The sequence below is a fragment of the Ixodes scapularis genome, unplaced genomic scaffold (genome assembly GCF_016920785.2).
Source record: "Ixodes scapularis isolate PalLabHiFi unplaced genomic scaffold, ASM1692078v2 PGA_scaffold1__304_contigs__length_218370807, whole genome shotgun sequence".
NCBI lineage: Eukaryota > Metazoa > Arthropoda > Arachnida > Ixodida > Ixodidae > Ixodes > Ixodes scapularis.
Window position 1 is genome coordinate 123,078,504 of NW_024609846.1, and position 14,509 is coordinate 123,093,012.

Consider the following 14,509-nt stretch of genomic DNA (forward strand, 5'->3'; position numbering starts at 1 on the left):
ACACAAATACACAGTAAAATATTGCCTAAACAATTTTGTTTGGTTATTGTTCCCTTTTTTGTTTTCAGACCCGGACCTTGACGTGTAGCTGACGCGTCGACCTAAGGAACAAAGCCACTAAAACGTCAATAGCGAGTTCCCGCTTCCCGTCGACTTTATCAGCAATCTGCAACGAGATCCGGAACTCCCCAGCCAAGGCTGGTGGCGCGCTTGTAGAAGAGCGTGGCGCAAAAGAAAAAAGGATTTGCCGACTAATCCTAGTTTTATTTTTTTTAGATGTTAAAAAAATGTCAATCATTTTTGCTCCATGGCTGAGTGACTATGTTGATTTTTGTGAGAAAAAAAAATTGTGGAATGAAAAATGTAATTGGTAATTGTGTAATTGATTTTGTAATTGATTACAGAAAAAAAGTAATTGAATTACTCCGAGCGTTACAGCTTGACAAATGTAATTGAAGCGTTACAAAATTACACTTAACTGTAATTGATTACAAGTAATCAATTACTTGTAACGCGTTACGTACAAGTCTGACAGGATGTAAACAATGACAATACAACATTTCCTCTTCTCTTAATATTGCAAACAATCGGTCGGTTTCTGTGTCCGCGTTGAACGTCGTAAGGCTGGTTGGACTTGACCGTCGGGGGCTGGCACGTCTTGCTCGCTCGGTGGCTCCTGGCTGTCCGGCTGTCCTAGTGTCACTGGCGGCCCGACGTTCCCCGAATCGTCTTTAGGGCCACCCAGACTTTCAGTCGGAGCTTGTCTGCCGCGGACCTGGTCCATGTGTCGACAAACTGTTCCCTCCGGAGTCTCGATGACCAGCATCCTTGACCCGAGCTTGTTCTGTACGGTCCCCGGTGACCATCTTTCACATTGGCCGAAGTTGCAGACCCGCACCGGTGCTCCGAGGTCCCAGGAGTCTCCTTGAACCTGCATATTGTCGGACAATAACGCAGGCGGGAATGGTACACTCATGTCCACCTTTGATCCTTGCCGAGCAGCTCGTGTAACGGTGCTAACAGGGTCGACATATTGGTCAAGAATCGGTGATAATAGAGAACGCCACGACTGGTGACGTCAACAGGGAAGCTGCTATCGGCTTGATAACAGCGGATGAACAGGATGTAAACAATGACAATGCAACATATTCAAAAACTCTCATCTATTTAAATTCTTTAAAGAAAATAGGCATGGACAATAAATCTTCCTTTTATGGATAATATGCTTTATTATAGAAGCCATTCCAATCTGTGAAGTTTACAAAAGGCTTATTATGTCCACGGAAACCAAACAGTGAGCAGTAAACTTCTGAGTTCATCTGTTCTTCGCGATTCAGCACATCGTTAATTAATTGGTCGATCTGCTTCTTCACTATGCATTCATGCATTTTATATATTCTAGTGTCGTCGGGTACGGCCGTAGACAGTGGTAACCCTCCCTGTGTACAATATTTAGGGTTGTTCGTTTTCGGGTAAAACCCGATCTTACCCGATTTTTACACTCCGAACATGTTTCTGGGAAATCGGGTTAAACCCGATTTCTCCCCAAATTCCAAAACCACATAAAAAAAAAAAAAAAACTTTTTTTAACGCCACACAACGTTTGCGGTGCACAATACTGGCTACCCTACCTCAGGACAACAGTGACCTATAGTTCATTTCGCAAGCTGCGTGTAGCACTGTGGACGCTACACGGCTCTCAACCAACCGCCCAACGAGCGCGCCTAACTCACCGTGGCATTCTACGGAGGCCGGCTGAAGAAAAGCGACAATGGGCGTTAGGGCCTCGGAGGGACATTTCCGTCCCTCCACTGTGCATGTGGAACCGCCTCGGCACGCCACGCAGCTTCGGCCCTGCTGCACGCAGCCTGTGAAATGCACTATTAAGCCCCCTTCGACCTCTGTTAGGTATCGACGCCGAGCCTGGTCTCTCAGGTAGAATTGCCATCTCGCTGGCGGTCTACCTTTCTCACGAACAACGTCCGAGCCAGTCAGTCGGAAAAACAGATCGGGAAATCTTAACAGGTTTCTTTCATAGCAAAATATTTGATCGAAGGCGACCGTCCCTCGAACTGTCGGGGTTTTCGTGGACTCTTGAGGGAGAGGCGGATTCCGTGGGCGGTCCTGAAGCGACCGACGGCAATCGGACCAGTGGAGCCCTCCCCCAAGAGGAGCTTAACGTTCGGGAATGGCAAGATGACTCCAAGGTTTGCACATTGGCGTGTGGACGATCCCTAGATTGTTTCCCAGCAGACAGCCGGCGCCGTTTAATTAACCTCCCGCCACCGTGACGGATAAGCACCCGGAAGGCCAGAAACGCATAGTGTCGCATTCCGCCGCCTCGGCGCCAGCCGAGGTGGCGGTAGAGGTCAGAAGGATTGACACGTGAGGGAAAGGAGTCCTTGTGTTGTGCTTCCCCTAAAGCGACCGTCGCCAGCCAGAATAGACAGGCCCCGAGCGTTCGGCTAAGCCTTGGCTAATCCATCCCCCAAAGTGGCCCTAACGAGTGGGAAAATGGTTCGACGAGCTTCCCACTCGCTCACAAACACAAGGAGATATGGGAAGGGTCATAACACCGCGCACAATAGAAGGGAAAGAAGGCGACTGCAATAAAAATTTTGTTTTGAAAGGATCAGCAATAATTCTCAGAATGGTGGCATTTTTCCAACTCTAACCAACGCGTGCAAAGCCGAACATAGGGCCCCAGTACGCCGCACAGAAAAATTCAGCGTTGGAGATAGGAAGAAAACGAAAGACACTGGATGACTGGTGTAAAGAGAGTGAAGATCTCCAGATCGCAACGAAAGACAGTGAAGGCAGCCGCACGTTAGTGTGTAAATATTGCAACACCGAGATGGTCGCCGATCCATTGAAGAAGCCCTACGATCGAATTCGCGAGCATCTAGCGCCATCCCGCCATAAGAAGTTCAAGATGTCGACCCAGGAAGCTGAGAAGGCGGGAACATCTCAGCCGACGGCCTTTGATATGTCGTGTAGGCAACGTGCGAAAGAAACTGAAGCAGACGGCGTAATCCACGACTTCGTGCCCTAGCGTACAGTGGAATCTGCATGAACCAGGCGAACGGACCTCTGTGAGAATTTGTACGCAAATACTGCAAGGCCGCGAAGACCATGCCAACAGAACAGAGACTTCGGTTGAAATACTTGAAAGAAGCTTTCGACAAGGACATGGTGAAAATCTGCGATGATATGCGAGCTGTGAAAGTGAGCGTCATCGTCGACGAATCCCCGGATATCACTGGAGTGCCTACCATCAGCACTCTCCTGTGCTACTACAGCCAAAAAACCATGAAGAAGCGGGTTGTTTTGGTCGACGTCGACAGAGTAAATGCTTCGAACAGCTACGCGGTGGCCAAGGTAGTCAGCAAGGCTCTCCTCGGTGTAGGCAAAACGTGGAAGGACGTTGTGGCTGTAGCCACAGACTCAGCGGAGTACATGCGAAAAATGGTAAGAGAAATCTGTCAAGCTGAAGCGATTCGTATCTTGCATCTGAAATACTTAGCTCATCTGATTCATGTCAGTGTTGACCACGCCATTTCTTCTCCATGCGTGTCTGATGTTCGATCTGCAGTGATCAAGTTTAGCGCGTTATTTAAGCACGCTAACAAGCTCTGCCAAAAGTACACCGAAATTTGTGCTTCTAACGGCCTCTTTGGATCTGATGTAAAGAAGCCACCTTCTGTTGTCCCGAATAGATGGTAAAGCTTCTACAAAGCGCTTGTTGTTGTCATAAAACTGTGGAGCTCGTTAACGGAACTTGCTGAAAGCTCGCACGATAACAGCAAAGCAGAAGCTATTCGAGTGATACTTTCTGAAAAGAAGTTGTTTATGCGAAGGCAATCCTGATGAGAGACACACTCGGTCCTCTTATAGACGCCCAGAAAACGCTTGAGAGCGGGAAACTTCTTATGCCCAGCTTTGATCACCTCATAAACGTCAAGCTGCAGCAGACTGTCAGCGAGCTTTCAACGACGATCGGTCAAAGCGATGAGGCAAGAGCTGTTTTGTGTATGTTACCAAAGAGCAGCGCCACGCTAGTTAAAACACGTTCTGAAGAGTTTTGCACGAAACTTGCAACAAAATGGTACTGCACTGTTAAACGAAACGTTTCAGACAAATATGAAAACCACTGCAGCTAACGTATGGAAATTGGGAGCCGTCTTGGATCCATTCCAGAAGCGTCTGCTGAGGCAGTCATTTCATGACTATTGACCTCTTCATTTCCGTGACCAACGACGTAGGTTCGCTTGAAGACGAGTTTAACCAGTACTTGCTGGAAGCAAGCCCCACTAACACAGTTGTCGAACTCATTGAGTATTGGCATGACTCTACCGCTCGCTACTCCAGGCTGGCAAATGCTGCACTGACATTGTTGTGCCTAGCTAATGGAAGCTGTGATGTCGAGAGAACGTTCTCTCAGCTGAGATAAGTTCAAAGATCGGACAGGTCTCAAATGGAGACCGACATGTTGTGCGTGCAGATAATAATGTATGTTAACAAGGATGTGTAAAAAATCGATGACCAGCTTTTTGTGAATAAAATGTTTCATTTCCTAGAAGTTACCATTGCTCTTTACTGTAATTATTGCTTTTTGATTTCCATAGAAACACCGAATTTTTTATTATTTGCTAGAAAACCCTTATGTTCCTCCGATCACCAGATTCAAACAGATCCCTAATTTTAACGCGTTGGCGTTAAGGAGCTCGTATTACCATCCGATAAAAAAAAAACAAGAAAAAACGAATGTATGCAGATTTGTAAATTTAACCGGAAAAAACCCTAATTTCGGAATGCTTCTACAAAAAAAACAATTTCTCCCCGATTATCACCTTGAAAAATAGCACCCGATTTTTACCCCCCGAAGTAAAAAAAAAATATATAAAACCCGAAAACGAACAACCATATTCCGTTCACCTTTAAGCTGAAACTACGGCGGGAGCTACGTGACCGCTGGATCCATCAGCCGCCTCCCTCTTATCACCTGACCCGGCTCTTCGCGCGTGGGTATGACCGGAAGCGTGATGACGTGGCAAAGGAGAGGCGCATGACTGGTCCAACAAGGGCGTATCTTCCACTGCAATCGCAGCTTAGGAATGAACGGAGTATAGTTCAGCCGCTTCGTCGCCGAACCTAGCCGAAATTAACGATGAACGTAATCAGATGCATGAAAAGTGTTCGTAAAAATGGCCACAATTGAGGCAAAAACCACTTCGTGGTTCCAAAAGTGGATCAGTGCCACTCTCTGCTTCATCGGTTGTGGGCCACGCGGTACATATTTGTATCACAAAATAAAGCGAAATCGACATAATACAGAAACATAGCCTCGTGCACGTTGAAACTGAAACCAACCAAGTTGAAGCAAAATAATGCCGGCGTGTGCGTCAGCGCACTCTGTCGACCGGTATTTCACGCGAAAAGAGTTACGCACAAGTGAGACCAAAAGGCTTTGCACACAAGCCAACATTATGCAGACTTAGCCAACACCAGGTCAATGCATAACCATAAACAAATATTATGAGTAATAATTAGTTATGCATATGCATATTTAGACGTAATTAATTGTAGAACGCAAAATTTATTCGGCGGCTCAGTGGGTCTTGAACCCAGAACCATGTGAATCGCAGCCCGATACATTCATTCGTGGCGCCCTTAGTCTGCACCACGAGGAGATGAATGAGAGCGCCAAGAGCACGACCCAACATCACTTACGGGAGCCTGAATAAGCAGGTAACCGTCGGCGCGCGCAGCTGGCTCCCAAATGACGAAGCATTGCTCCGTTCGTATTCCCACAATGTCACGGGGCAGGTCATAGCATACCAACGAATATTATAGTGGGTGTCGACGCACCCTCGGAAAAAACAAATCCTAAAGTATTTGCAGAACCCGCGAAAACTTCTCGTTAAAGCATGCTCCTTACACTTCACTCTTGAATAAATTTAAGCTTGTGTTGATCATTCTGATAAACCGGTGAGCATATGAGTCCGTCATGTGTGCAACGCATCCAAAGAATGCACAACTTTGCAAGAGTTGACGCTTCGATGCTGGCTTCGTGCACTAGCGAGCGGCAACCCTGTGGCGTGATTTTATTGACGCACTCGGGTTTACGTCTCTCGCCCAAGAAGCGTCCTAAAAACGAATGCCAGAAATTGTAATGCTGTGAAATCTCTCATGCGCATTTGAAATGCTCTACCTATCATGAAACTGCTTCATATTGTATATGATTTGTTTTCCTAACACATACGTAGGAGCCAATTTCAAACTTTATCCTATACACCTTTCCAGCGACAGTCTCGAACAAGGGGTTTTACAAGGCGCGTCACTGGTCTTGAGAGTGTACGCCAGTGTTGCAGAACTGCACTGGGCTGTGCGTTTTCTTGTCTGTTGGCTGTGGCAGCCTGCGTACGAGCGATTGCGGACATTGGTGTCAGCTAAATTGCTTAATTTTATTGTTTTTGTGTTTTATGCTAAATAGAATGTTTCGACGGTTTTGATAAAACATTGTACTATTTTTGGCAACAGAATATAGCAAATGAAATATATTCTTCGTGAGACCGTGCGCGACAGAGGGAAGGCAACTACAATGTTTGTTCATTTTACGCAGGTTTTTCACGCCATCAAGCACTCAACCATCTCGGTCTACTAATGCTCTAACTGTCGAATATATTTGAACGCACAACACAGTCTAAAGGCATGTCCATACTCCCCGCTCACAACATGAAATTCAACAAGACTCATCAGTCGAACATATTGTGCAGAACCCAATGTGCCGCGCTATCAAAACAGCGTTCATTTCAAAAAGCTATCAAATAACACAGCCTATCCAGTCTACGGTGTTGACGACGGTCAGACGAAATCCGGACTTGTTTTAAGGCACGTTTTGAACAGAGCTTGTTTTTGCACAGTACCAAAGCAAAACAACGGTTGTTTGTTTGCTCCGTCCCTTACCCCGCACCTGATCAGTTATTTTTCGCGAAGATAGCCGAGAAGGCTTTCCGGAGATTATGTCAGCGGAGATGATCCTTGGAGAACGTGGAACTGCACTGGTAGCGGGCTGTTCGACGTTCTCTTACTTCTTTTGTTTCCCGCAAAGGCCGAGCAGGCAGCGAGCACTGGTATATTCGCTGGTTCTCATAGTTGAAGATATCACAAAAAGTATAAGCATCCTGAATAGGCAAATAAAGTAAGCACTTTAAAGAAAGGCCGGCGAACTCCGAACGCCCAACGCAGGTGGAGAGTCACGCTGATCGGAACTCCACAGCCCAGGAGTGTAACAAAAATTTCTGGCTAATAGGGATCGCGAGAGACGCAAAATGACGGCGGCCCCAAAGCTATTTCTAGAAAAGTTTGTAACTGTTAATATTTTTTTAATCTACACCAACCGCACTTGAACGTGTCCTTAAATTATGACCGCGCATTTTTTAAGAACACACTTAAAACATGCATGCATTGTTTTAAAAGTTCAGCAGCCGCTTACTCAGTCTATTGTTTTTGTCTCAGGAGCACAACGCCGTGGAGGCATGATAGACTACGATACTTTTATGAACAATTTTGTTACAATGGTCCAACAGGAACTACACGAACGATTGAACGTAAGCATGTACCATGTCCTACTGCCTGACCACCTTGTGTCCGTGAGTGGCCGCAGCATTAACCTTGGCGAGGATCGCTTGATGCGCATTTTCGGTCTGAGTTTTAAGTTTTGGCGCAATGGAAACTGCGAAAAGTGGATTTACCATAAGAAGAACCACCTCCATTGTCCCGTCAAGTTTGATGACCTAAAAATACAGCTGCCACTGTTGGCCAATGAAGTAACTGTATATGTGGTGCACGTCACAATCACCGGAACGCTAGTTTTTCAACAAGGTGGGTGCATTCTATTCGTTTTCATTTGTACTAATCATTGATTTCATCCTTCCGTATCTTGTCTTCCTGCATGTCCCCTCGTTTCTAGTTTTTTCCTAAGAGATTAATATTTACTAAATTAGAAGAGTCTATAGTCCGTCGCAACTCAAGAAGGTAGGGCGGAGGGAAACACAGGCCGGGGAGGCGGAAGCATATGGAACGCTGGAGAAGGGGGAAACCTCCTCCTCTCTCCAGCGCTCCGTCTGCTTCCTCCTCCCCGGCCTCTCTTTTCCTCGCCCTACCTTATTGAGTTCAACGGACTATAGAATGTTTTGCTTTAAATGACATTCAAAACAATTATTGTATACTTTAAAGAAATATATAACGTACAGGACACAGCTGGTGCAGCAGCATTTATACTCGAGAATTTCGCTGCTTTTGCTACCCTAAATGACACAAATAAAGCATCACCTAAAAATCCACCAAAAAAAAAACGAGAAAATATTGCTGGACACTGAAGTCTAAATATGGGGAAATTGCCACATAGCTCTGCAATCTGCGCAAAGAAAATTTTTAGAGCCATAACTGTCACGGGCTTGCCCCCCCCCCCCCCCCCCCTCCCCCTCCCCACCCCGGTTTTCCGACAATGTGAGCGTAAACAAATTCAGTTTCCTCTCTAAATTTGGTGGGAAAATTTATGTCACGTGTCTTGACGTCACGGGAACTACAGACAAATTTAGATTCCCCACTTTTAGCGGGAAAATTAACGCCATGTGACCTATGCAAGAATTCAGTTTCACCCTTATATTTGGTGGGAAAATTGATGTCACTTGGCGTGGCATCACGAGACCTACTGACAATTTTTTTCGTACACACACGCCAGCCTACAAGACGGCTTTTCCGAACTCTTTTTTTATACTAGGTTTTATTTCTAACCCTCAACAAAAACACGTGAGACTAAAGGACAACAACCGTTATCAATTATTTTTATTAACTGTCCGATAACACACAACAATACCAAGAAATATTTATGTAAAACGCATCGTAACTTTTTTATACATAGCGATTAAAACAGCTGTTCGTAAGGATCTGAAACTGTAATTAATAATTTTCTTTCTTTTTCGTCGTAAAGGTGTTTGATAAACAGAAAACAATGAATGTTTACCGTTCTAGAAGATTAGATTGCTTTTTGCCTCATTCAAACAACTCACCGCTTAAGACGCAAACTTTTAAAAACCGTCATTCAGGCGTCCTTAACATAAGGTTTTGATCGAGGGTTATCTGGGGATAGTGTGTCTTGCTGTTCGACTGTCCCTATCTGAAACTGTAGAATTGATACATTTTTACCCTAGAATTTGCCCTAGAATGACATGTTCAACAAAAAATCAACATTTCATTCTAGGGTAAATTTAAACACTCACAAAATCTGATTATGTAAAAAGTAGATGGTCATCAAAATAATCATTTATTATAATTTTACTCCTTCCAGATAAAAGTAATTTGTTATTTCAGCGGTTTATCTGGAAGAAAAAGCAATACAAAATAATGAATTCTGATGGAGAACCGGTAAATCCGCCTCCAGCTGCCTATTGTCTGAAGGCAAAGTCACCATCTAGTTTAAAAGTCAGTCTGCAAACAATATTTGAGAACCTGATTGAGCACGGAATATTCAAAGACGCTGTGGAATCCTCACTTAAAAAAATACGGAAGCCCATGCTAAAAGCTAAAACAATTATAAAATCCCTTCAACACCCACTTACATTAATCTAATTTCATCTCATAAAACTTGTCAAACTTGCAATTATTTTGTGTGCCGTGTCGCAATAAAAAGATTAACATTGTTTGACCTATTAAGAAAAAGTAGGGCTAAGGAATAAACTTAATTTACAAATAATAAAAAAAACTTAACATTGGAAAACACCGCGTCAATAAACATAAGAATTTTAAATTTTTTTCTAGTTAATTTCTATAAATTTTGAAGCGAATAGTTTTCTTTGGTTTTCTGGAATGTTGGTCATAGTTGCTATGATGCGGAATATACAAGATGTCTTTTGAAGATTTGTTTAAAAAAGCTGTGAAAGCCCCATTGAAAATGAACCCTCAGCCCTGACGTGCACTCTAAGAAAAATTGAGCACCTCACCTAGTCATCATGAGTTTTGACAGCTGTAACTACCCCACAGGCTTACTTAACTACCCACCGGGCACGAGCCATTGACGTTGCCACCCTGTTGGCAGGTGACGAGCATGGGGTAGTCACGTTTTATAAAATCTTGAATTGAACATTCAAGTGCATGCAGTCGTGCAATAGTAAAAGTCACTTCAAAAATCTCAAAAAGTACTTGAAACTTCTTTTCTTTGTGCGTTGGTTACCATTTATTCAAATTTGAACCGGTCGAAACAGGTGTGTGGCTCAGTTCGCCAAAACTGGCACCAAACAAACATTGCCAAAGAGTACAGGCAACCTTGGTAGGCACCTACTAAAACCCGAGGCAGATAAAAAGTATCGCGGTTGTCCTTTTTGGTTCCGTCGCGAGTTTCACCATGTACTGCTAGAAAACAGCTGGCAGCTGGCGTCGTGCTCGAGGAGTTTAATCAAATCTCTAGAAAAGCACAGGACGCTACGCACAGGCATGAGTTGACTGGAATGTTCGCCGGACGAGATACTCTTGTCGCCTTTTATTGTGTGGTTCAGCAAAGAGCGTGCTCTCATTAAAGGTGTGATTGGTCAGTTCTGCGTGCAGATCAGTTGCAAATGGCCTCCTCGATTCCGCCAAACTTGCACACCTGCCATACCCAATTTTCTTGCTTTTAAGTGCAGTGAAGTATGGAGCATTGAACACCATGACTGAGGCCGGGCAGGGAGAACGTACACAGATATCTGGGATCATGCCCCTATATCTCAGTATTTCTCTGCCTTGGGATATATGATTCGCCTTCACTGGCTCATTTGGCGCATTTCATCGAGCATACTCGACAAAAAATGCTTCGAACAAGTGTGTGTCGTCCAAGGTGGAGTGCTTTGAATGGCACTAGGATTTCAGGCATTTCGGCAAGCGTTCCTTTTACCTATATAAAAGATTCCAAGTAAATTTCCAAAAATAAGGCGTTGGCAAACACAGACGGGCTATTTATTTAGATTTTTTTTTTTAGAAAAAGTACTGTTGCAGAAGCCAGCAGGTGCAATGCAGAGAACTATGTTCTCGGCGTTCTTTGACTCTTGAGGCCGGTTCAGACACTTCCGTTTGAATGCGTTTGACAGCGTTGCGTCGAGACCCGAAAGCGACTCACCGGCACATATGTGCTTTATATGAAGCGTGGAATCCAATTCAAGGAATCGTCTTGGCACGCGATATAGGCAGCAGGGATGTCCTGGTTTCTCGCTGCCGCAACGCAGTCAAACGTAACTGTCTGAACCAGGCTGTAGATAATTTAGCATACGTATTTCGCGTTCGCTGTAGGTGAAGGCACGGGCCCGAAAACGGCAATTCTGCACTGTCCTCTTGGCGCGAGCGCGAGCGCATAGAACGCATATTTGAAAGACGCGCTTGAGCAGAAACAATTGTAGCGAAAAGAAGTTTATTTTCCATTTTGATACATTATATAAGGAAGCAAGAGAAAAAAGCTAGACGGAGCCCCTTGCTTCCTTATAGTGGCATGTACAGAAGTCAAAGCAACCGCGTAAAACATTAAGAAAACCGACATAGCAAAGCAAAAAATCAAACAGGTTTCATAAATCGGTTCATCCGTTTTCATCCCAGATTAGTTCAGTTCGTAATTCTTGAATTGCAGTAGAAATAATATCAATGTCATTTTTATTAGGTTTCAATATAGGAGGAAGTGTGTATTTGAGTGATCGCATTCAATAGTTGTTGTGACACAGTGGCAAAGTTCAATGTTCCGCCGACCGTCACTCCGAGCCTCGCTCCTCACTCGGAGTGACGATCTAGAAAATCGTTCCCGTCGTTGCAACTTGCTTTTCCGAGGTATTCCCGACACGCGCGGTGAGTCATGGTCATCGTCGGACCATAAAGATCTTGAATTCACAGAAGAAAAGTTTGGCATATCTTTAGCGAGTTCTGATATCGAAACGTGCTCATAGAATTGGCAACTTTCAAGAAGGAAAAAACCGACCAATCATAATTTGTCTTGCGTCATTTAAAACCAAAAGTGAAATACTACAAAGCAGTTTTCGGCTGAAGGGTAGCTCGTTTCCACTATCGGAAGACTTCTGCGAAAATACTCGCGTTGCACGACATAACCTCGTCACTTTTGCTAAACGTCAATCTTTGCCTTTTAAACTTCGACTAAACAAACTTCTCACTGGCCCCAAGACTTTCATACACGATGCCCAGTCAGACAGTATTATAAAGCTCATGAGATAGGGGAACGTGGGGAGCGTTTCTACTGATGCGGCTAAATCGCAGAGCGCCATAAGTGTTCTTTACGCAAACGCACGCAGCGTATTACCTAAGCGTGATGATTTGTCTTCACTGATAAGTTCATGTGATGCTGATGTTGTCTTGCTGTGAGAAACGTGGCTTAATCCTGGCATTGATGATAATGAAATATTACCGGATCATCCTCACTTCAACATCAACCGGTGTGACAGAGCGGGTCGACGAGAGGGAGGGGTTCTTATCGCTATTAACAAAACTATTCCATGTCATATCGTGTCGATTTAAAATGCCCTTGAGATAGTTTGGGTTTCCATAAAATGTTGCTACGGCTCTATTTTGCTCGGTGTTTGCTACCGTCCACCCAACGCTTCACGTGACTTTTGTGATTGCCTTCGTGATGATTTGTCTTCTTTGGCAGCACATAATAAAACTACTTTTCTTTTTGGTGATTTTAACGTTCCGGGTATTGAATGGAATACGCTGACGCCAGCCAGCTCTGGCGAAACAAATGTAAGCCGAGATTTTATTGACTTGTGCCTTTCCTTTAATCTCTCCCAAGTAGTATCTTTTCCTACACGAGTCACCGACAGCAGTTCAAATGTGCTTGATTTAATCCTTACTGCTGATCCTCATCTAGTTAAGTTATTGTCTCCTATAGATGGCATTAGTGACCACAAAGCGCTACACTGTTTTATTGATATTAAGCCACAGAAGTCAGTGTTTTTTCATAAAAAGATTCGTTTGTATCACAGGGGCATTTTTGACATGATTAATCGCCAGCTCTCGGATTTCTTCGTCTCTTTTAACGAGAACTTTGACAACTACAACGCCAATGAAAGCTGGAATTTCTATAAAGCCAAATTACTCGAGCTTGTCGAACGTTATGTGCCATGTACAAACGTCCGATCGAATGCATCTAAGCCATGGTTTACTAAGTTCCTTCGCCGACTTTCAAATAGAAAAAAGAAAAGACTGTTTAGAAATCCTAAACGACTAAATACACCGGAGGCCTGGCTTAAGCATGCCGCTTGCTCGTCTGAGTACAAGTGTTTGTTGCGTGAGCGTAAGCACACATTCTTACACCACACCCTACCATCTATGTTACAAAATAACCCTCGTCAGTTTTGGAGCATTGTTAATGGTAAACCATCTCGAAACATTAACCTTGTGATTAGTTCTGGTGATGAAATATTGAATAGTGAATGTGCCAATATTCTTAACACTGTATTTTCCGCTGCTTTCACTGTACCTACACCCATCGTTCAGACCCCTCTCGTTCCAATAACAAATGTTTTCCCTATGGATCCTATTTTCGTAGACTTTGACGGTATAGTAAGCATTATAGAATCCCTTAAAATGTCCTCTTCATGTGGTATAGATGATATCAACAGCAAACTTCTAACCAACACGAAAATCTCAGCAGCGCTTTTCCTTACTAAAATTTTTCGGCAGTCTCCGGAGACTGGTGTGGTACCCTCCGATTGGAAAATTGGAAAGGTCATTCCGGTCCACAAATCTGGAAGTAAGGCGTCTCCACTCAACTACAGACCAATCTCACTTACCTGCATTTCCTGCAAAATTCTCGAGCACATCATTTACAAGCATCTTATCAGTTTCCTGGATTCCTGCAATTACTTCACCTACGCACAGCGCGGCTTCCACAAGCAACTTTCATGTGAGACCCAGCTGCTGTTTCTTACTAACGACCTTTTTCAAAATCTCGACTCCTGCTTTCCTATTAATGCTGTCTTACTTGATTTCGCCAAGGCCTTTGACAAGGTTCCTCACAATCGCCCTTCTGTTCAAACTCTCTTCCTTAAAATTAGATCCTCTCGTTCTAAAATGGATCGAATCTTTTCTTAGCTACCGTTCTCAATTTGTTTTCGCCAACGACTCGCCTTCCTCCTTAGCTCCAGTCTCCTCCGGCGTGCCGCAAGGCTCTGTACTTGGCCCGTTACTCTTTCTAATCTATATTAATGACCTCCCACCTCAACTTTCTTCTTCAATTCGCCTTTTCGCAGATGATTGCGTTATCTATAGACTAATAAAATCTCCCGACGACCATCTCCTCCTCCAAAACGACATTAACGAAATTGCCGACTGGTGCCGTACTTGGCAAATGTCCCTAAATATTAATAAATACATGCATGTATGTTTCACGCGCTCGTCCTCCCCCCACGTAACAGCATTAACACTAAATGACACCGTGCTCCAGGCCACTACCGAATATAAATATCTTGGTGTTTAT

The 14,509-nt window shown here is 44.1% G+C and overlaps 1 protein-coding gene and 1 pseudogene across 1 annotated transcript; both read left to right on the forward strand.

Annotated features, from left to right (window-relative positions):
* The first annotated feature begins 2,932 nt into the window (after positions 1 to 2,932).
* Positions 2,933 to 4,160, forward strand: LOC121835812 (annotated as a pseudogene).
* A 3,264-nt stretch (positions 4,161 to 7,424) lies between these two features.
* Positions 7,425 to 9,633, forward strand: LOC121835813. Its single transcript, XM_042290318.1, has 2 exons — positions 7,425 to 7,884; positions 9,353 to 9,633. The coding sequence occupies exons 1-2, from the start codon at positions 7,425 to 7,427 to the stop codon at positions 9,631 to 9,633; spliced, it is 741 nt and encodes a 246-aa protein (XP_042146252.1).
* Positions 9,634 to 14,509: the final 4,876 nt, after the last annotated feature.

What these genes read in the sequence shown, in the direction of transcription:
- LOC121835813 (XM_042290318.1), top strand. Translation starts at nt 7,425, where the DNA reads ATGACCGCGCATTTTTTAAGAACACACTTAAAACATGCATGCATTGTT. An exon ending in AACGCTAGTTTTTCAACAAG is followed by an intron (nt 7,885 to 9,352) that starts GTGGGTGCATTC and finishes TACTCCTTCCAG; the next exon opens with ATAAAAGTAATTTGTTATTT.